General features: G+C 35.3%; 1 protein-coding gene and 1 long non-coding RNA gene across 2 annotated transcripts; one reads left to right on the top strand and one right to left on the bottom strand.

Moving 5' to 3' along the window:
- The first annotated feature begins 732 nt into the window (after nt 1-732).
- On the top strand, nt 733-4942 carry LOC144361800 (uncharacterized). Its single transcript, XR_013422464.2, has 6 exons — nt 733-848; nt 1885-1973; nt 3925-3952; nt 4120-4154; nt 4339-4366; nt 4775-4942. It is a non-coding gene; the product is annotated as an uncharacterized LOC144361800 (long non-coding RNA).
- A 10342-nt stretch (nt 4943-15284) lies between these two features.
- On the bottom strand, nt 15285-24487 carry LOC100368003 (inactive pancreatic lipase-related protein 1-like). Its single transcript, XM_006822971.3, has 11 exons — nt 24449-24487; nt 23751-23889; nt 22837-23006; nt 22243-22323; nt 21303-21429; nt 20578-20756; nt 19890-20033; nt 18890-19100; nt 16961-17136; nt 16397-16590; nt 15285-15444 (listed from the first exon to the last, which is right to left on the bottom strand). The coding sequence occupies exons 1-11, from the start codon at nt 24485-24487 to the stop codon at nt 15285-15287; spliced, it is 1620 nt and encodes a 539-aa protein (XP_006823034.3).
- Between the last annotated feature and the right edge of the window lie 361 nt (nt 24488-24848).

The following is a 24848-nucleotide window of genomic DNA, read 5'->3' as shown; positions in this document are numbered from 1 at the left end:
CCATAAACTGATATCCATGTCTGTCAAAATTAAAGTTTAAATTGTTCAGAATACTGATAGTATTTGTGTGTATTGTAGTGCGTGGAAGCGATGTAAGCTGATAGTGTGTATTTTCTCTATTCGTAATAATATTAATGAAGCCATTAAAATACAACCCAACTGTACAGTGTTAAATAGATGTAGATAATTAAACTTTGCATGGAAAATATCAGTCTTATTTTTCATCGTTGTGTGTAATGTTTTCGTTTTCCGTTGAGAGAGACAAGGTGTGACAAATATCTGCTTTTATGAAAAGCTTTTGGGTGAGGTGAAAATTTCAATTTTCATTTGCATAAGTACATTAATCTCATTAAGGCATACTCTCGTTCCTATCCAATAATAAATGCTTTATGCGATTTATAAAACGACGCAAATTCGTCATTAATTATACAGTGTTTGTATGATGTGTACTTTTAGGCTGATATTTAAATTATTAAAATATTTGTACATTGATTAGTTAGAGGATGTTTGCAATTCCATGCCCTAACAATATTAGAATATAAATATCCATGCCCTGAAAAATCCAAATTAAGATGAATTCCCCGATTATTTCTAATTATTTAAAAACCAGAACCAATGAATAGTTAAATCCTTAATTTATAGAAACAGTTGGCCAGGATTATGAATTACGTTAATTCCTACTCTATGCATAATACCAGTAATATTTAGTGTGTGATAAATTTAGTTAAACCAAATCAATGCAACTTATAGGCTGAGTCTATCTCTATATCAGCAGACCATATAATTAGTATATTACATTTCTGTTCACAGTTCGGGTCTGTTGTCTACCATTTCTACTTCGCTAATTGGTAAGTGAACTTTACCTTATGTTTCATTCACTATGTCTCTGAAACAAGATTTTAAATATAGTTTAGTTTGACTGATAACTCACTTTAGCTTCACCACTTTTCCAGTCATTTAAAAACACGTATATTGCGTGATAAATTGATTGCCCGTTTATATGGACATATAAGTTATGATTACAGGTTGAAATTTTTATTTCCTGTTTCAATCATATAATTACGTATACACAATAATTTACTACATCGTTCGAATCACGCGGTTTCGCACGCTCGTTGTAAAAAAATACACTCCCCCATAACCCCGTGTGGTATCTACCGAGAAGTTGTGGAGTTTACCCCGGGAAAACGTCTAGATCTGATTGGAGGCGCTTCTAATGCATAGGCCCAAAAAAGCGTTGTGATGTCGTTCGTGAAGAATCGCCTATGCCCTCCATGCGCCTGACCCTTCGATGTACAGCACGGAGCCCCGCACGTAGCTTTCGTCTCAAGTATGGCTCGGTCTGTGCAAAATATTTAATTTATTGTTTTAACTCCTAAAGTATTATCAGTTCACAGTTCTTATCTCAGGGACATACCTTAAATACAGTTGCTAAGTTTTCAAACGTGTGACGATTGGAAATCTATGTTCATTTTATACTAAGATCATATAGCTTGTAACGTACACACGAATATTAATGCGTATTTCTCGTTGGTCGTATTTCATAGTTGCTGTGATTTCATAGTGTAGTATAGTGAAAATTGGAGAAACAAATTAATAAACAGAATTTATCTAATAAGTTGGGAATTTTTAGCCTTCAAGTAACAGATTGTAAAATGTCAGCTCAATCTCTGGTTAGGAAGAAAATCTTCTACTGTACAATTTAGTCCGTGCTACAGCTATAATGAAAAACTTGACTGGACAATGAATTGAAGCAAATATATCTAGTATCGCCGAATAAACGAACCTTGGTTGGCGAAAATTTAATGACTACAAACAGCTGTGCAAGCTTAGAGAAAGATGCAATTAAGCAAAAATATAACCATGATATTCATTTTTTTGCAGAAGACAATAACTGCGGGTTCAAGATGCGATATACTTTATTGCTTTGTTTCGTATTCCTGCTTCTCGTTAGCACAGTCATCACTCAGGAGGTAAGTGTTTGACAACTGATAATATTGTGCGTCGTAATTTAATAATTAATTTAATCGATACAATGAGTAAACAAACTATTGTTTGTGCAATTTCAAACGAATTATATTTTGCTTAATGCAATTGTAGTGAAAATTATCTAGAATAACCCAAATTACAAAATCTATAAAAAAACAAACAAAAAAACACGTTAATATGAAAGAGAAATATGTGGGAAAGAACCATCCCTTCGCTAACGGTTGTACAGAAATTGTTGAAGCAGAAATTAATTTAAATTTAACAACAATATTAACCAATTTGATGATTGTACCAATGACTACAAAATTTATACATATTTCTGGACTGATTGTGGCATAGCAGCTAAATTGCATACACTGTGTCAATGTCGTTTCGAGAATGTAAATTACTGTAAAAGTGAGTAATTGTTATTTTCAACATATAGCAGTCCACTCTAAACTCTGAATAGCCATATGGCGTGTAAGGACAGTCATATCACTTTAAAATTAATTAAATTAATTAAAATATTCTACACACTGTATTAACATGTATATATACGTAGTTTCAATAACCGATATAGTATAGTACAGTATGCTATTATGGTGTATATCACAGTGGGTTATCATATTGTGTACATTTCATGACTACGCACAATAAAATATTACATCTCATTAACCATGTTCATCTATGATATATCGATTAAAGAAATCAAATTATTTTGATAACAATCTCACAATATTTATAAATTAAATAAATTTACTCATAACATTAGACTGTCGACAGTCCCCGGGCCTAATGTAATTGTGTATGCTAGACGTTCAAACGCCTTCCTTCACGCGAGGGACTTCAGTCCCGAGAGACTGCCCCAGTCTGCAGGTTTCTAGTTGATATGAATAATTCATAGTTGATCAAAATAAATTATAAATTATATGCAAATCTATTCTAAATGACCTCATGAATGCGTTGGTTGTTCACGTTATGAACACAATGAATAATACAGTCACTCCAATCAAAATAACAGAGAAAACTATTAAATCGCACAGAACCAATGAAACAACGTGCATTGTTTGTGGCAGTCAAATAGAAAATATAGAAAACCGGAGAAGACTGTTTCCGAGGATCAACAGTTTACGGCATACGAAGAAATCAAATTTGTTGTGGCAGAGACGATCGATCTACATCTTGCCAGTTCGTATGCGTGTAGAAAATGTGGACTGAGAGCGTCGACTCTGCATAAAAAAACCGAACACATCTCTCCCCTCTGGTAGTTTGCGATAGTGTCTCGCTGGCCTTCTTTGCAAAAAACATCATGGTAGTCCAAACGTTCCAGCACTTTTAATTATAATTCGTCAAGATTCGGTCACTCCATACTTCCTATCCCGGCGTTCGCAATTTATTCACGCCTATTACACAATATTTATTAATAATAACAGATTAATATTAGGTACGACCGACTGTCGACAGTCTATCATAATTTTTGAAAAACATAAATATGTACACATTAAAATCAACGCAACAACCCGGGCCCTGGTGTTAATATTGGTGGACAAAACAGTAGCCGTGAAATTCAGGTTTCGATTATTTTCGGTCATTAAATAAAAAGCAGTACATAGGTATAACCAAACACATTTCCAGATAACAAATGGGTAACTTAAGCCACTGCAGGTGAGGATGTGACCATTCGCTATGAATGTTATACGAAGTGATACTTAGAAAGAAGTGGGTTTGGTACGAAGCGATGGTATTAGATACGAAACAATATCCATTCGAACCGAACGTGCCGATAAATGTCATTTAACATTTTGATGTGAGATTAAAAAACAAACAAACTCAAACCTACTTACGTATTACATATTTTCAATTGAGTTCAATATTTTACCTTATTACATATCGTTGGCGCACTGACATATTTGACAAAACAACTTTACTGTATATTTATTGAACATTGCTCTCCAGGACGATAGCGACGAATTTTCTGATGAAGGTATTTATTTAATCATATATATATATTTGATTATATTCGTATTATGTGGTATCTCTGCATTTTCGTCATATTTATATACTTTTTATGCAGCACATTCGTCTCAATGCCACTGTTTTGGTTCAAAAACCACGATGTCTTACCAACCAGTTGCTTGCTTCTTATTTCAGACATTGCAAATTTTGTTCGAGCATTAAATGATGTAGTGAGTACGAATTATAAATCATATGATATTAATGACCATTTTTGCTATAATTGGTTAGTCGAATTATTCGAATGTTTATTTTGAATTGTGTTTCTGGTACATTCTATCTGAGCGCATTTAGAATAAAACAGACTCCCGTTCCGAAAACTGTCATTAAATCAATACGGTAACATTTTATTCACAGCCTGACTACGATGATCTTGGTGTTGAAGGTCAGTATTTTAATAACTTGTTATTCGACTTGACTTTCTAAACTGACAAAACGAACAAAACAGTCACGGTATATTATTATCATGCTCTATCAGTAATTAAAGAGACACAGTAACATTTAATAACATATTATGTTCAGTTACATTGGATATGTGCATATTCTGCCAACTATTACTTGTGCATGCATCTATTTTTGGTTTTGTGCATTCATTCATTGTATAGATTTCAATTTGTTTAAAAGCTTTCCTGTTCAATACGAATGACGAAAATATTTGTTGATAAAACTGATTTAATCATTCTTTATTGTTTTTGCTTTCTAAATTCAATTTTAAATGACACTATTTAACTAAATTAACAATGCACACAACTCATAATTGATGCTCAAATGTATTTTTTTTCTACATCTCCAGAACGAAGACGAAAGTGGAACTGGAAGAGAATTGGACATGGTCTTCGTAAAATTGCAGGAGTTGCTGGTAGAATTGCAGTCGTGGGATGAATCCACGACTGTTAATTCAACTGGTTATCTAAGATACTAATGCAAAACAGCAATAAATATTAGTAAGAATGCATTATGATTATAACGCGTTTTTTTAGGGAAAAATCTCATCACAATGTTGGTTCTTTTAGTGATATAAGATCAGCGATTTCCATCAACATATTGTTACTATTGTTATTCTCGTCTTGTCTCTATCACATCTCCTTGAGGTACGGGATCGGAAAAGTCACTTAAGCTTTACAGTCAAATAGACACACACAACGATGTACGTTCAATAGCTAGTCTTTAGCCACGTCGAGAACGCCTCAAGGCAAACTGCCTCGTCCGATACTCTGTCTAGGACTGACTCGTCCGGAACTCTGCTCAGCACTGACCCGTCCGGAACTCTGCCCAGGACTCACTAAGACTCTCTCCCTCGTGGAGCTCTCTCTCTCCCTGTGACCAAGGACTTCGACCGTTTATTACGTATCAAAACTTAACCAATTACAAAGAATTTTAAAGTCTATAAGGCGTAGCCTTCAATCATACAGCCAATCACACTAAGTACTGGACACGTCATATCTACTGATTAATCGTTCACTATATTAATAAACTACAAATACCAACTGTCAGAAATAGTAGTACGGATGGCGACGGTTATATCGCAATTAGTTCCAAATCACTGAGTCAAGTTCCGTCCAGGACCTCGCATGAGCCTAAATGATGACAGAAATAACACAGCTATTCACTAGTAACCAGCTAACCAAGTCGGTCAACAGATACGCAAAAACTAATTCATCACACTATGTCGGATAAATTACAAAAAAATCACACATAAAATGTATACAATTAGTGGAGTAAAAATACTATAGTAATAGCAGTAATACGACTTATTAAAATTCTATTGTTCTAACAGTTCGCTAACCTTCGATAGTGGATGGTTTTCGTTCAGCAAATACTCTTTCTTAGTTCAAAACGGTACCTGTCTACTAGTTTCCTTGTTCTCAACAATGCCGGTTCACTACTCTCAAAAACGATATTGTACTAGAGAGTATAACTTTCTTTTCACTGTTTGTAGAATAGGAGCATCACTATGATGGATACATGGATCAGGTGCAATTCCTGTATAACAAAAATTACGTAACGCACATATGCTGTGACAACCTTGGTATGAAGCTACAGAAAAAAAATTCTTCCAGTATGCAGTATTGTTTCGTTAAAGTACTGTATGGAAAGTCGTACAGTTAACGACTTGTTTGGAGTCTTGTTTCTAGTAAATGTATTTAGTTATACATGGCTTTCCGTCGTAAACATTAGCGTCTTCATAGACGTTATTTAACTATTAGTAGGCTGAAATGTTTTGATGTGTTGACCCAGGAACACACAAAACGCCGGCTTTCACGTTTAACTTCCTGTTCACTCCGCTATTTTAGTCACACTATTGGTATTATTTTTTCCATATTTGAATACACTCGAGTAATCAAGTGATATATAACACTGTTACAAAATTATGTATTCTGTCGCATGCAATAAAGTAGTCCCCAAAACGTCACAATGTTACTGTTATAGGATACATACACGTATTATCATGTTCAATGACATCATGACTTGCATATTTTATGCAAAGTACGCAGCCTCACAACAAGGCAAATGCCTCGCCATGAAACATGTAATTCTACAAAACTCGTTCCAATGATTTAAACTTCTCATCAAACAATACGCACTCTATCCAATTAGTAACAAGTTGTGTTTTTGAAGTTGAACAATTCAGTTTCTCATAATCCAAAATACGTAAGTTACAAAAAAATACGAGATTGGTAACCCGTGGGAACACAAAAACAATTCACGGTGAAAACAGCGGAAGAAGATGAGACTTCGATGTATATAAATATATTAACTCTTTTGTCTGAACCAATGATCGATAGTATATGCACACGTGCATTGACTGTAGCATACAGTTCCATTGGAAAATAGTAAAGAAACATAGCTGACATGTTGAAATCAGCGTCTGCCACAACAAGACAAAACGTTGCTAAAAATATTGTACACCGACTACAATACAAACTTCAGACAAGAAAAAACGCATACTGTACACAATCAGCGGTCATTACATTTTCAAACATTAACATTTCTAGTTACATATATATTTCGATTGCGTGCCGTCATTTTCCACTAATCTGAGACTACGTGCTGAAGTAATGCTGGAACACAACACATAGTAGAATTGTATTTTTTGATTTACCCATGTCCTTATCTGAACTTGAAATTGTATGTAAAACTAACGTTACTAAGTAGTTTTCAGGATCTTATGTCACCATGAAAAGCACTTATATTACAATCAAACCGTTATTAAACTGATAAAATTAGAAGCTAGGATCATAAGTAGGCATTTACCAGATCAGAAACTGAAAAATCAATGTCAACGCATTTGCAATCACGGCGCAATATACGTAGGATATTCAGGGACAATATCACTGAATTTACCAAGAATGCCAACACAGGGACGAAACACATGTCTGGTTTTATCTTGACGTTGAATCGATGAAGGAGTAAAAGTATTTGACGTAGCTATATACATTTAGTCGCTATACTTATTATACATGTATAGAAATCAGCCCACCACAAATCTTTATAATATAAATTAGAAGAATGGTCACTGTTTGCGAAGTAGTCTAGTTTGAATGTGCGGATACGTCACCGTAATGCCGTTTCCATACCCGAATTCTGATTGCAAGTCATTTGGATGCTGTTATTATTCAACCACTGAATTTACAATGTGTCTGACAAAAAATAACACAGTGTGTCCGACTAAACGATGGAGTAGTCCAGACAATTGAATGTATGAAATATTCAATGTGAATTATATAAAGCCGCACCCCTTGACACTTTAATGTTAATCCCATACTAAATGCGCGACATTTAGTTGTTTCCCTGGACATGTCAATACAATTAATACAGTTAACCTAATTCTCATGAAACTTGATTTCATCACACAGATTACTTTATAACCAAGGATCAATTCATGACTATGCCAACATCATGTCTGCTGAGTAGTGCATTGCAGCTAATCTTAACAGCGCTAGTCTCGTAAGTAGACATAGACAGATTCGAAGATGGATTTTATAAATTTATCCGCTTTTCGCAGTTCAAGAATTGTTTGTGTTTTAGTTATAGCCTGGCTTGTACGTCATTGGATGGGGGATATAAAAAATAATTTCGACTCAGGCGTTCCTTCACTCTTCACAATTAAAGATTGCACGTACAGGCTAGACAGACAAAATATATCACATCCATCATTTTGGTAACTTAACCTTCTCAAGTGCGGTCCTCACCGGACTGTGGGATTGACAAATTGTTCTTGAGGAGGAGCATATCGAATTAAACAATCTTCAAAGGTATGGCGAACTATGCGTAAACAACCAAAGTTGTGTGCGAATGTTTGGTATATTTCACGAGATGGCTATCGAACACGACGTGACGTGACGTGACGTGACGCGCGGTTTTGCAATTAGTCAACTGAAATGTAGGCTCAGCTCACTCATGGGTTGTTGTATAGCGTATTTCGCGGTGTTATTCATTTGTTAATTTGTCATTCTTTAGTGTAAACACACCAAGTTTGTTACACATCATATATTCACGTGTCATTGAATTACGGGTGGTAGTATAGTGTTTTTAAGTCAATTATTCATTCTTTCATCTATACATGTCCCGCATATTCATCCATGTGTACATGTATCACAAAAAGTGAAGGAGACTTTCAATGGCGTGTATTGCATGGAACATACACTACTGCTGGTTTTCTTGCTGGGGCCACTAATCCATCTCATTCATGACAAGGATCAATAAAAACAATGCCTATAATAAATAAGGCGCGGAATAGGAATAATAATTCTCATTGTATTTAATAAAAAAGGTTTCTCATATTTAATATGTGGTGGTGTAGATGCAAAATTGACCGGTGTGTTTCCCCGTCCCTATATGTAATTATGTTGGTGTCTATTAGATAAATTATCCATACATTATACAAATTAAGTTTACACTTAAGATGAAGTTATTGGATGTTTGGGGGTAACCATTTTACATTGGCCTTCGGTTCTCATACGGTGTCACATGATGGATAGTGTGCGACTACGAAAACTGTGCGCTATATTTCGTGAACTATCCTGGGTTATCAATATATTTATATTTATTTTGAATCAGTTTCAACTGCACATAACTTGGCTGTAATTGTGTCCACACAATAATGCATATTTTGTATGTTCACTCAGTGAAGTTAGGATTTTCCCCTGTGTCAATTACATCGGTTTCGTAAATATAGGGGCTAAATTTTACTATCTCTGGCAGACATACAAATCTTGCAGGTTCTGAATGACAGATTCAGCGGAAACGAAGTTGTTTTAATGAAGAGAAGTTTGAGGATTAGGTGGTGGCTCAATATACGTTAGTATTTTAAGCAGAACGGGCAGAACGAGCAGCATAACAAATGTCAGATCGTAACTCGTGACGGAAAGGCTAGAGAATGCCACGTGCACTTCAGTGAGAAAAGGCTAATTATGAGGAAGAACGGGTCAAACAATTCGTTAAACGTCAGTAAGAAAATGCTAAATTTGAGAGAGAAAGGGTGGAACAAGTAGCTAAAATTGAACAAGAAAATATTTGTGCTTAATTGCAAAGAAGATTAAATTTTCAACCGTACAAATTTTCAAAAACTCACTTGAGTACCCGCTAATCGTACCAAAACATTTAGGATTTATACCCCTGTTATTATTTGGATCAGGCGCTGAAGGAATAATGGAATAAGGAATAACGACTCCTTGTGCTGTAACTGCTTCTATAATTCTTTCATCAGCACCAACAGAACCAACTAATGCAGATGTCATAACATAATCCACGACACTTTTATCACAATTTGCATATTAAAGAAGAAATATCTCTTTCAAGCTCGTTACACTTCCGTTTAAAATGTGAATTGAGAACGCACAAAGTACAAACATAATAATAACTTTATTTCTAGACCTGTGTGATATACATAAATTATCTGATTCATAATATGCTACATAAAACACGTGCTATCATTTACTGTAAAATCAAAATGTTTGCCAACTCTGGCACTAAAATTGAAGTATTTGTGTTTGGTTGAACTGCTTTAATTATAATTGACTCAAGTTCAAGAACGTCAAGAACCCTTTTTATCCCATCCATACACATTTGACCCAGTGGACCACATTTACACACCACTTGGACTACCCTTTCACACATTCTCAACCAAATTGATAATATTTGACAATAGCATTCCATCCCATAATAATCCCATATGAGACCATACTATACCGATAATTGTGATCTCCTACCTGTGTTACATTGTATCTTCTTTATTGATTTAATGTTGCAAGTAAGGTGTTTATATTGCCGCCTCTTTTCATCGGTAACCCGGTAACTAAGATTACTTACTGGTTGCTGTGATAGTGGAATCTTCCACTTTGATTTGAACCAATCACATTTTATTTTGACAACATTATGTAAAAACTCCAAGTTACCAGATTTGTTTGGGGGGAAGGGAATAGCTATTACAGGTTACAGTAAATAAAAAAACAAACAGTTTACGCTTTTACAGGAAATAAAATGAAGGTTCAATTTACAGTAAAAAATAGGCTTTTACACTTTGCAAATAAAGCAAATTCCTAATTACATTTTACATTTTTATACATATTTGATAATTTGTGTTTTTCAAAATTGCGTACGAATTGTGGAAAATGCTTTATACGCTTACAAAAAAATAAAATAGCTGATTACATTTTACACCTTGCCCATGTCTACGAGTTTACGTTTTTTATTTATTTAAATTACATTATTACAAAAATAAAAACAATTGATTACACATTACGAAAATACCCCTTGTCGATCCTCTGGGGGAGTAGTGCTGGTTTTGACTCTATGTACTCTGACGTGTTGCAAAGAATGGGACCTCATGGATCTCTTATTTTGACTTTGTCTGTTTTACTATTCTACACAAAGCAACCCTATTTCACCCACAACTGTTGACTTGCCTGGTGTTTTTACAATATTTCGATATAGTATGAAATACTCGATGACATGACCCGATCACAAAAAATATCTACTGACCGGCGATGCATGCCGAACATGTGACAGTTGCACAGACTGTTCTCATGGTTCGAGTTGATAAGGTTTTCCTCGGCGCAATGCAATTGATATTCCATTCAAACGAGTTGCAACTACAAGTGGATGCCGCCAGTATATATTTACAGAGTTGACTATTATGCAACCTGCTACACCGAGCTTGCTGCATTATAAGTATCACTTTCCTGTTAAATTAGTGGTTCATGCCGCTTATTCGAATCTGAACATAACAGGTCAATTTTATCAACCTTGCTAGGCTCAAACCTCCATCCAATCAGAGCATTCAAAATAAAGATGACTCCCCACAAATCCTAGAGGGTGCTGTGACAAAAAAATTGCCATTATTAATATTAATAGAACTGAATCTCCACAGTAATTTATGTAGATGTACCCTGGATTGCATGAATGCACAATTAAAATGCAAGATTGGACGGTCAATTAAGCAAAGTGAACCAAAGTGATTTGAAACCAATTTTAACACGTAGCCAGGGTCTGAAAATTACATGAACCTCACTTTGAAAAAGTACATGCACAATTTAATCCAAGATTGGACTGTCAATTACGTAATGACTCAAAGGAATTGAAACCAAATTACATGGCCTTCCTATTGAAATAACCACAGGGTTTACATGGACAATTAAAGTCCAAGATTGGACGGTCAATTACGCAATGAACCAATATGAATTGAAACCAAAGTACATGGCCCTCCATTCAAAACACGCTGGGTCAGTACCCTGTCTTGCATGCAGAATTAAAGTCCAAGATTGGACGGCCAATTACGTAATGAACCGAAGTGGATTGAACCAATTTTAACAAGGTAGCAATGTTCATTGTAATATCAATATTCTGGTATTAACTGCTGAGACGAACCAAAGCATTGCCTCATATTAAAAGTTCAGTAGCTAATTCTTACAGCACAAATATGAACATTCGTGAATTTTAACATAAAGAAAGTACAATTTTCTTAGTAAAGATGACACCTGTTGTTGAATGTGATAGACTCCCCACGATTTGGTACAAAGGCATAAGGTATTGTAGACCAGCTGCAGTGTCCTGAACAGCTATAACGCCTTATATCACGAACCCACAAGAACATTGATACAGACAATAGGCAAGGCAAGGAATACCCACAACCATATTAGACAAATCAAAGACATTGCACAGATAAAAATAAAAACACACAGCCATATAAATACTTACCTTCTAGGATCTTTATTTGCTCCAGTAACCCAGAGTAGAACGGAACAAATAAGCTATAGTCCGCCATCCTTATTTTAATATTGAATGCAACCATTATCTTATGGGAGACCACAGGTCGTAACTTGAGGGGAGTTAAACCCCATGATTTAAAAAGTGCCTTGATCGATAAGAGTCACAACAACAATAAAACATTATAAGTATCATTTCCCTGTCAAATTAGCGGCTTATTTGAATCGAACATAACAGGCCAATTCCATCACACCTTGCTAAACTTACATTCAATCAGAGCATTCCAAATAAATATGATTCCCCACAAATGCTAGAGGGAAAAATGTATTTTTTAATAAAACTGATATCGGCGACTGTTTGTATCCCTTAGTCTGACACGCTAAGTTCAGTACAACGCTCTCATCAACATCATTTCACCTTAGTGTTGGCATTCAATCCTCGAGGGAACACTGTTGACAACAAGTCATCAGTGTTCGTATACTCCATATATTAGTATGAGATATTCTCGAAGTCACGCCAGAACAACAAACAGAGTAGAAAAATATGCTTAGTTTACTAATTAGGCATATATTTTTATAGTGACATAACATGAACTTAGCTTCAAATAGTTAATATATATCATACTAAAGGGACTGAAGGTGGATTATCACAATAGGCATGCGAGGTATATTGATTTGGTTCAAATTATGTTTTATCCTTCTAACATCTTTGTATGTAACTACTGGTGTGCTTTGGTGTACATGGTTCTTGAACAGAATTAATTTATTCTGAGAAAAGTGGGCATCATTTTTTAAAGCTCAAAACAGCTGCACGAGAAGGTCATATTCACATTATTTGTATTTGTTCAGTATTGAGCTACAAGAGCGAATAGCAAGGAACTGAAAACTTGGAACACAAGTCCTTATGTAACCCTCATGACATGACAAGAGACGAAAAGTCGAAGGTATAGATATGTATGTGTGTTCACAATTGAACTATCATGAAAAGGTCGCCATTGCCTATAAACATGGAACATATACCTCTTTTGTGATCTTAATAATGTTAAGGTCGAAGGTCAAAGTAACAATATATATGTGTATGAACCGTAAACTGTGAATCTGTCTGTTAATATGAAAATTAAAGGAGCTGATGTTGGCATCTGAGTGAAGACTATCTAGTTCAATTACAAATGACCATTTGTCCAAGGGGGTGCGATTATTTCTTGGCTAGTGGACTGCGAGTAAAATTAATAATGTTATTTAATATTTACATGCTAAAATAATGAGTGTAAAATCTACTTTTGAAGTAATGTGAATATAGTCTGATATCAAACTATATTTATATGAATAAGAATATGATACCAAAAAGGTATATCAAACAATAATAATACACATCTCAGGGTGAGATAAGTAAATATGAGATCGAGTGACAAAACAATATATCTAATAATAGCGCTACACTGACTTCTAAATAACCCTTCAACTTCTCAGCTACAATTGAAATCGGAAGATTATATGGTTAATAAAAAGCAGTAATATGATAATTGGTGTATTTGCTATTTGGTGTTGTAAAGTATGACATTTTGGCAGTGACGAACAAACTTAAAGATGTAGCGGGTGATATAATCATCCTAATGGTGACAGAAAAAGAAAACCAACCTCAAACTGAATAAGGGGCATGAACCATGCAGTAAAGGTGAACATGAAGCAATATAACAATACGTGTATGTGATACACCCATATCTGTTCACTGAAGATATGCGGAATTGGTTAATCAATGCGGTGAATGGGAACATGATTTATTCGCGAATTATTAAGAGCAGAGATTTCTTGCAAGCTCAGATAAATATGATGTTGTTCTTTTAAATGGGAACACCCCGGAAAGTGTGAATTCTCGAATATAATATCCCACTTTAGGTCACACATAATCTGGTGCTATATTCACATTTTCGAATGTTAGTTTCTTAATTAAACCACGAAACAAACAGGATAAAATTGAAAGATTCACCAAACGGTTGCATTATTACAAATGCACAGCACTAAACATAAACACAGCAAATATTCTTTATGCTTTATCATTTGCTCATTGAAATGATCCCTGTAATTTCTGCTGTCCTTTAGATTTAGATTTTTAAAGGTAAAACACTGACACAAATTGCAAAAGAACAATGGGGTAGTATATGTAGGTGAATTAGAAATGTATGTAGCTGAAATGTACATCACCGTGATATCAAACTAGAAATAAAATATACAAATTAAATTGTTTCAAACCAACTTTGAGTTTCATGTGGTCTATCATTTGAAGAATGCAACCAAATGAGGCCATTTTATTTTAAAAACGATCTTAATGACGCTAGTTGCGTTTGTGTTGTGTTGCAAGTTACTTAATTGAAACTGTTGTGTTGGTAGTTGCTGATTCATGTGCTCTGCCATATAATCGCATAATCTAGTAGGGCATACGACCGTTATATTTGATTTAGTTGAAATTCGCGTTACACGAGATAACGTACACTTTTAGCAACGTAATATTGAATTCAAGAATAATTAGGAATTGACTTGCTCTACACTCTTCAGTATCTTTGATTATGCATATTTCATAATTCATGCTTACTATGATATATTGTACTTTGAACTTTGTAACTGACTCCGATACTATTTACTACATGTAGCTAACTGAAAAGACGTGATCATGGGAATAGCAATAACCCTTTCGCAAAGTGCTGTAAATTAAGAGAGACAAACTGGAATATGGCCGTTCGTAAGTAAGCTTTAAAAATACTTTCAACAGCCATGTAATAAATTAAAAATAAATTGAGGAGGAAACCATTATTAGTTTGTTTGTTTGTGTCATGTGCCAGACAGGCTATATTGTATGTAAATTAGTTGAGGTAGCTACTTTTAAAGTGTAATTAGTGATGAAATAGTTACATTGAAATATGTATTAGTGTGGGCACGGTGATGTAATTGTGATACATTTTGTATTGCCAACAAAATAAACTGCCGCTGGAATACCTTGACTTCTGTTTTATTTTCTGTCAGAATGTACAATAATATATAGTGTTTGGGACCATAGGAAATATTTGCTTATTTGAAAAACACAAATGCTGAGAAAACAATTCAATTGACATTCCTTTTATTTCTCCACCATGACGACGATGTCTTTTCCTGTTTGCAGTATGGAGATTGACTATTTGTGGTCAGATAATACAGTACATTTGTGTCTGGTTTAGTTGCATAATATCCCATTTTGTTACAACCATTATCACACTTAGTGCACCTGCAAAAAAAGAAAAACAAAGGCGTACTAAGAAATGACCGAATACGATGTCGTAAAATGGCATGCCATTTTTCAGGACGCATTTGAAACCGTGAATTCGGATACATGTGAAATGAAATCATTATAATTACAAATGATCAGATTGATTGTGGTATACAAAGATTAAACATTATTCTCGTTTCAGTCGTTTTGCGCGAATGTGATGAAAAATGTTCGACATTTTCTCAAAAAAACAACACTATGAAAAACAAACACACTGAAAACAGCGGGTCATTTTGAAAAATAAATGATGAAAAGGGGGTCTTTTACCAGGAGCCAACAAATATACCTTTTCTACCCCAAGACGCCAACTCTATCCTACACCCGATTGATGGTATATCGGACCAAACTCTACCCATTCACCAGCAATATAAAATCACCTCTACAAAAAATACGCGCACGCATTGAGACCAATGGTCACATTTACACGCAGCGTAAATGGATAACTGAGCTATATACTCAGTTATGTAATTTTAATGTGATATGATTAAACATTTCAAAACTATTAAAAAGTTTATAAATGTATATCGACACATTATGTTTGACTGTCAGCACTCTGATCTTAGTAGACTTTTGGTTAGCTATTGTCAAGATAGAAAACATATATACAGGAATCTGATAGAAGACAGGAATGTAGTCTATGTTGCTCGTGGGCTTGACGCAATACATTACAAATAAGTAACACCGACACACATATTCAATTATATCTATTTTGCTTACTCAATCATTGTATTCAATTTTTACTACAAAAACAATTGCCAATCACAAAATACTGTTCAAATCAGAATTCTCAAATGTATAAAGATCAAATATTCTGACGTGAATTAAATGAAAAACACGACTATTTATAAATGAGGACAAATTTCCACCGTAATATAATGGAAATAATACAATTAAAACATAACATTCTCACCATCCAAGAAGTATTTCTGCTTCATAAGTACATCTATCAGATTTGTATTCACAGTCTTCACTAATGGATGTGATGTAATATTCTAACACACGTAGGTGAGAGCATGCCGGGAGGTAATTAAAATGGGAAATAATATCCATACATCCTGGCTGAGTGTGACCTCCATTTGGATAAAAGTCAGCATGGCCCAGAGACTATGGGATGAAGAAATATTGATAATGTTATATTCAAATGTTATATTATCTAAGTTGGTAATTATTGAGGTACAAGAATACCGTACAAATACAACCCGTTTGGGAGTACGTTAGACAAATAATCGAGTACTCGTATTAGAATTCGAATTTCATGAACATATGTAGAAAAATATAATTGTTGACTTAATGGTCAATGACATGGGTCATTCCTTGTAAGTATTGCAATTTTCAAATAAATGCTGTAAATAAAAACAGTTGTCGAGTTCATTACAGTTTTCTGCAGTCATAATTAATGCAAGTCAATTTTGATAAAAACAATGCCGTGGTTCACAATTTTATCTATATGATGACCTTGAATAAACTACTGTACCTGAAAAATACCTAAGTTTGGATATGGAACAGAACCAAGCACTTTGTCCATAATCAGAGAAGAATCCGTGTGTATGACGTCAACAAATACCGCGTCATCTCGCGAGACGCTGAAAGGTCCGGGCACAGACGTGTCGCCATGTTCAACCAAGAAATTTGGTCTTGCGGGATCAAGCGCTAGATTAAAGACATATTATCACATTTCTGTTAATTGGTTTGTTAATCGGTGGTTAATTCAGGTTGACAATTTCACTTACGCATTTTCATTGTAGACAAATTCATTAGCTCAAAAAATTAGTTATCAATAAATGTGATACTTATATTCACGACTATTTACAAACACGAACATTAACTACAGAAATTCCACTGTTATAAGAAACAAATTACTGTTGTATACAAGAGATATAATTATATATTTATTTATTTATTATAATGAACCACATGTTGTACAGATGTAATTATGTATTGAATTACTATCATAGTACAATCAGAGGTTAGTTTTATAGCCCAGAGTTATGCGCTTTTAACACTAAACTAAAACCACACGAATCTGAATATCTGAATGAGCATCGGGGTGATAAGTGAGCGTCTTTATGATTGACGCAATACTGTAACGTTATCTTCAGTATTTAAAACTGGGACACTCTGTTTATATAGGGGTGCTGCTCGAGATTTTGACAAACGAGGCGAGTCCACGGTTTGGATGGCGTGAAAGTTATTATGCTAAACTTGCAACTTTATAGAATTGTTATTTTTCTGGCCAGTTTATTTATGTGATTTTTACAATTATATAGTGGGGAATGTCATTTCCCCCTTTTGTTGGATAATCGTTCCCGACCTTGCTCTGTGTAGTGTGATATCTCGTAACTCGTAAGGTATTTGTGTCGGAGCTTGATGAAAGCCGCTTTTTGTCAGTTACGAGAACCATACTCAGGTTAAATCACTCTTGTTTCTGAGTACATATGCAAATAATTGTATTGAAATTTATTGGTGACAATCAGTCAAAATTATTAGTGTTACACAAGTTCATCGTCGGAATCGCGCGGTTTTGCGAGCTCATGGTAAATATACTCTCCCACGATCCCGTGCGGGATTGCACTGCTAGGTCGCGTATTTTACCTCGGTAAAATCCATAATCTGATTTGAGGCGCCTCTAAAGCATGCACCCGGTCAGAGTTGGTGTAACATGCGACAACTGGTATATATATAATGTAGTGGTGTGTAGCTGTGAAACTTGTAATTAATGTTTAAAACACGGAATATATCACTTTTACAAACAAAAAATATTGAATATCAATCAATAATCAATTGAATAATCGGTGACGATGACGTCAGAAACTAAAGATCTAGGGGCCTTCTTACACGTATATGTTCTGAAATTTAAAAACCAGATTGAGAATATTTGTTTTAAATCGTATCGTTTGCTTAGTCTTATCAAGAGGACTTGTAATTTGTTTCATCCGTTATCGATTTGAAATCACCATGTGTTTCATTATATGGTTAACCTGTAAGGAATACGAGTTCCCATTACCTCACTGACTGCCTGGTACGTGTTTAGAAATAATTTATTAAATATCCAGCTGCGGTACCATGCTTCTTGTCAGGGGGCCACTTTATAAAAAAGAGATGTTATAGATTTGATGTGTTTAACTGCTCTACTGAGGGATGGATGACAATCATATGTACTGTATCACACATTCACAAATATGTCTGTTAATAGGATTCAGATAAAGTATTTATTTATTCCCACATTTTAAGATTATATAATGGAATTACGACGCTTCCGTTTATAAGAATGGCGAAGATGCATCGTCTGTTAACACCAGCATTTGTAAAATTCGTATAAATGACACTTGATATTTAAAGTCGACCAAGGGTTGCTTAACACTTTCTTTCACTTTACGAATACGCAACACATTTGCATGTTTACCTGATATACGCTTTATCCGACACGTCTCGTTCCCGCAGTCCATATAACACCTCACTAAGCGTCCAATCATACCACTGATATGCGCGCCTAGACTATGCCCAATGATGTGTATATCAGCACGTGCACGACCGGACAATCTCTGCGTCAAGGCGGCCACGTGTTGCGCAACAACTCTGGTATTACTTGCAGCTTGGTGGTAGTCCAAAATGTTCTGTAATTAATGGTACATATTCTTAGTGTATATGTACTTGGTTTACTAAAGAAAGATTTTGTTTAAATGTGAAATTACGATATCAATATTTCTTCCCTAAAACTAAATAATGTATTAAATATCTAGTCAAAATGAAGTGCAAGTTTTTTTCGTGGTAAATGCGGCTATTCAGAGAACTTTAAAGCCTGTGAATAGTATGTGCTAGTATATTTCGTTTATGTGCTGCAAACATATATTTTACCCATAGATTGAGTAGTATGTCAGGCCCATCTAGGCGTAAAGTTCTATGAAGTGCGTGTTAAGCCCTGAAATGCGAATATGATACAGACAATACGTACTCCCTGAGGATGTTAAATTGTGACGCCTACAGCCTCATCTAGGGGCGTTACGTGTTCGTAGTTATACCACTATTAACCGATTTTCATAACCCGTGATAGTAGTATGATCCAATGAAAGGTGTTGGAAGACTTGTTGGAAATTCATAATCACTAACATGATATAACCAGATGAGTGTGTCGTCATTTATCATGCGAGCATATCGGTGCATGCATTCCGGTCTGGGCATAGGTGATGGACAGAGATAGAGGGTTAGGTTTTCAAGATTAATGATTTTTCTGTGTATTTTGTACAGCTTTTAATTGTGAAATTGAGAGAGCCCGGGTCGAAATTATTTGTGTATACACCTTCTGATGTATAAGAATGATACTATAGCACGTAACATGCTTGAACTGCGAATGGGAGATTTTCATAAGTCTTTCTCCTTCTTTCGAATCTAACAATTTTACTTACAAAAATAACGCCGTTTGGATTCGCCGCAGTACCCCAGTCAACAGACATGATGTTGGCATATTCATCTTCAATGCCAATTAGACTCTCTGCCATCCTGAGAACCCAGTCTTCCATGCCTGTCTGCTGAAACCCGTGGATTATAATCTAAATGGATAATCAACGACAAAATAAGCAATTCAAATTGTGTTACAGCGTAATTGTGTTTGTCGTTCCAGGATTGCAATTTAACGATGAAACGTTTGTAATGTCACGCTACAAGGTTATTTAAAGCGGGGGAGTCGTCACCTGCGCATGCGTCAGATGGCCATAGCGTGTCAATGTTTACAAGCAAGCGTTTACCCATGCATCTTTGCGTTTTAGCGTGTGTTGTTATTGTCGCTTGGGACTCAACTCCCGCACGTGCGCAGGTGACGATCCTCCTGCTTTAAATTTCCCTTCTTCTGCTTTTATTCCCGACGCACTAAGTTACGACGCACCAAAATTTTATTCTTGTGAAACTGTATATGAAACCAATTCCAAAAGCATGGATTGGAAATTTGGTAGTTCAAATTAAGGCGTTTTGGCCGAAATTCCACTAAAAGGATATATATTATTTTTTTGGCAAAAAGGATCTCTAACTAAAGTCCGATGCATTTCCATCATTCTCTATCTTTAACCTGTGATGGGTCACGGTCCATTTCAATCTTACCTTGGTAGACTGTGACATATCGAATTCCTGAGGAATAGGATCATCGAGTGAAAAGGTTATTGGTCGAGTCACGTTGTCAATGAACAAATTAAAAGTTGTGGTAATATTCTCCTCCGGGGCGACATTGAATGAATGTGGTCCATATCTCCCATCAAGACTGTATTCGCGACATGTTGGGTCTGTTAACGTGATGTAAGGTCAATTTGTCGTTAATGATTGAATATTCAGAAATTATCTAGTACACCAATACAGACTTGTTTTTTGTTTGTATTATTATCATGTTTAATTCATTGATCATTCAGAAATAAATTAATATTGAATTAATATTCGTATGCATTTAACCTACAAATGAGTTATATATATGAAGTCCCCCATATAGTCAGAAGTGTGTTATAACTTCGTGGCAATCAAAAAACGTAATTTGTTCAACACTACGTATTTTTACTTTGAGTAACAAAACATCTGATGCAAAACCTGATGTATTGCATGGCGCGTATGTTTATTATTGTATACATTATTTTTTTTTACTATATTTTTAATGTGATTTTATTACCTAATCTTCAATTAAATTTTCTTAAACTTTCTCTGACAAAATTTTAACCACCAACAAATAATGATAGATCAAAATAATATAAATAAAATATTATTAAATATATAAAAAAGGTGTTTGAAACGTAAAAATGATGTGTCTACAGGGAATATTAAATTAACAAACTAAGAATTACCTCTGTGTTGTTCCATGACGGCCAGCCATCCACTACTGTAATCTATAGTAGAATTGTTAACAGACACACACGTATACAGACCTGCATCCGTTATTGCTACATTGGTAGTCAGGAACTCCAGACTTCCCTGTGAAAACATAGTGTCAATTATAGATAAGTAATAAGCAACACTGAATATCTACAATATTCCATAATATTAATCAATTATATGTATATTATTCTCAATTAACATGCCTGAGCCATAAAATATGCGGGCAATCATATACTCGAAGTACATCTTGTGACTACCATGGTGGGGTCTACGCGTAATCCTCGAAACACTAGCTAATATTTATAATATTTATTGTTTAACCCAATTCCAGTGTTATAATTAACAGTTATTAACAGTGAAAAACATTGTGTTCATGATTCGGAACATCATGTTGAAAAATTAAACACACTTTTCACTAAAACAAAATGGCAGCAATTCAAGATCAATATAACTAAAATTTGATGCTTGTCTTTATTAAATTGAATACGTTGGTGTATTCACCAAAACAAAACGATTATATTCCCTGTAGTGTTTATATAAAGGGCAATTCCAGAAAGCGAGGGTGAGTTTGGAAACATTGAAATTGGCCAAAAGCTTGCTACGATCGAATAATAATATTAATATAATTAAATATATCATATATAATCTTTATGTTGTCGTATTATAGTATGACAATTAACGAAAAGTCTGGTTATTTTAATTTGTTTGAGGGATTCTACATTCCGAAGCTTATTTGTGCGACGATTGTGCTTCTGGTTGGTAAATTCAGTAATCTTCTTTTACAAATATTTGCAACTGGGGACACAAATGTAGAAATGGATACCTAGTTTAGTTGCCAGAAGTTTTACTCGTTTTTTTTGGCGAAATTTTAATAAACTGAAAACATTCGTAAGAATATATATCAAGTACCTTGAAAACAACATACACGCGAGACTCTGGAAATAATTTCCGTAGTAAATGTTCGAAATCATCTTCACCAGACCAACTGTTCTGTAAGGGAAGGTGATAGAATAGTGAATCTGAAAGTTGTAAATGGCGTGAATGTTATCACTGTATTGGATCTCGTGACTGTCTACATGTTTCGTTATCATGCACGAAATGTCAACGTAAGATTATACTTTATAAAATAACCGTCATCTACTGTACATGAAAATTCGGAAATCTATATTTTATCTTGGAACTGATCTCCAAAACCAATTACGAACTAATATTTATTGTCATGTACTACATTTTACATACATGTTTTTAAACATTTATATGCAATTTGACTATGACTCGTCATTATACCATATGTGTAACAGGATATGTTAACTTTACCTGATATCAAATTGTGGGGATTGCATTGGAATAGACTGTGATGTGAGTGAATTTAAATTAACAAAATTGGTTGTGTATAATAGTTTGATTAAACCTCAATTCAAATAATAAAATGTAACACCCAGAGTATTCCACAAAGGAATTTTCACAATAACCACGTAATCCTTTCCCGGGCCACCTACTCACCTGCAGAAGCTGGAGGCTTTCCTCAGCTTCCATGGTTTGTCTATGTTTTAACCAGAATGTGTAAGCAGACACTGGGGCTTGTACTTTGCATTCCAGTGCAACATTAGATCCAACTGTCGCAGTTATATTTCCAGGAAACGTTTTGTTCAACACCACGGGCATTTCAAATACTAAGACAAAACAATAAAAACATGATGGTAACAATGAGCCATGAGTGTGTATGTAAATACAGCAGATGTTCAAGCTTTTGTTCCGACGGCTAGAGCTGGAGTCTTGTCAGACATCAATGACTCCACCCAGGCACGTCGATGGAGATGATTAAGACATGATATCTGTTGCATGCATCCAGCTCGCTCTCCAGAACAGCCCTACGCTGGATCCCGGAGGAAAAATAAAACGAAGATGGCCAAATTAAACTTTGTAACAGTAGATAGAGTATTCAAAAATAAATGAATGATCATCATCGTCGTACCCCCCCCCCAGAGCAAACAGCAGCCGCAGACAGAGCCAGGTGAAGATTTCTTGTCATAGCCTCAGGTGCCAGCAGGCACAGAAAAGATTGAATTAATAATCAATGAATGAAACTTCTGAAAGTTATTATGTGAACAACCAATTCCATTGCGCAAATTATATATGTCACCGATTATATCTATCTCTGGTTCAAAGACAAAAAAAACTGTCCCTTGGTGTTATTGTCGCGATCTGAAACCTTATTGATTCAGCATTATCATTCAAATATTTGCTAGCTCGAAGTTTATTTTTCATTTTGAAAATCACGTTTGTCGTTCGTCAAACTGTAATGTACTGTTTGACGTACTGTTTCACGCCATTGATGACGTAGAGTTGTTTTATGCAATAATTACGTCAGACATAATATACTAATATATTGACCAATTAGTCGTGTATATACCAACCTGTAGGTGCAGTCGTAGAAGTAATTTCGAAGTGATGTGCTATTGTACAGTACCCGTTATCCACGATACATTGGTATTGTGCACTGTCATTTTCAGAGAATGATTCTACCACTAGTGTTCCGTCTTTAGTTACAGTTGTCTATCAAATCAAATTACATTCATTGGTAAATTATCGGCAAATCACGAGTAAGTATAGACAAATGGCTGCCAAAATCTCATTGAGAGATGACTTGATTGCGCCTCAAATTATGTTCCATTCTCTCACGACATCAGGTAACTGTTTTTCTTTGGCTGGTTCCCGCCACAAGTGTCATGGCGTACCAAGCCACAAGAGGCCGGTAACTAGTAATGGATCCGGCATTCTGATTGGTCCATCACGTTCTCGTTCCTTGTTCTATTTCCCTTGGTTACCTGACTTCAGCGCTTACCCTTACGGACGTTCCATAGTTACAAGTTACCTGCGTCCTACTTGCCATTCGCATGGGACGCTGGGAACCAGCGAACTGTTCTCCTGACCTATGGGATAAGAAACAGTGGACACAAGGACGAGGGAAAATATACCACTGTTTTTGAGGCAAACACAAGTCTCGTAGCTCTCTCGCTCTCGATGAGATCTCAGCAGCCACTTGAAGGCTGTTGACAAGAAGACGATACAGGTCTTACAAATGCGGTTACATTACACGCCATATGTTACTTACTTTGTTGACAATATCGACCTCTCCAGTGTCATAGGTCATCTTCCTCCATGTGTAACTGACATCACCATCGCCATATGCATTGCAATCAAGTGTTACACGTGACTTCAACTCAACAACTATGTACGTTATATTGCTCGGAACAAGAAGACTATCGTTGAAGTTTAGATAGTGGCCGTCATCGGCGCAAAAATCATTCCCTGCAGTTGGTGAGAATCACGTAGGTTAAACCGCCGCTCGCATATATTTTAATGATTGTATAGTTGAAACAGGCGATAATGATTTTCATATTGATGACACCCTCCCAACAGGCTGCTATGCTTGACATTTTAAAGCGGGAGGGTCGTCACCTGCGCACGCGCGAGAATTGAGTCCCAAGCGACGATGACAACACACGCAAAAG

Source organism: Saccoglossus kowalevskii, chromosome 15 (assembly GCF_978046115.1).
Source record: "Saccoglossus kowalevskii chromosome 15, keSacKowa6.1, whole genome shotgun sequence".
NCBI classification, from domain to species: Eukaryota; Metazoa; Hemichordata; class Enteropneusta; family Harrimaniidae; genus Saccoglossus; species Saccoglossus kowalevskii.
This window is presented reverse-complemented; position numbering and strand designations above follow the sequence as displayed.

Coding starts and splice junctions, on each gene's coding strand:
- LOC100368003 (XM_006822971.3), bottom strand. CDS start 24,487: ATGACCTATGACACTGGAGAGGTCGATATTGTCAACAAA. Junction 21,430..22,242: donor GCGTGTATGTTGTTTTCAAG/GTACTTGATATA, acceptor ATGTTTTCACAG/GGAAGTCTGGAGTTCCTGAC. Junction 16,591..16,960: donor CAAACTTAGGTATTTTTCAG/GTACAGTAGTTT, acceptor TTCATCCCATAG/TCTCTGGGCCATGCTGACTT.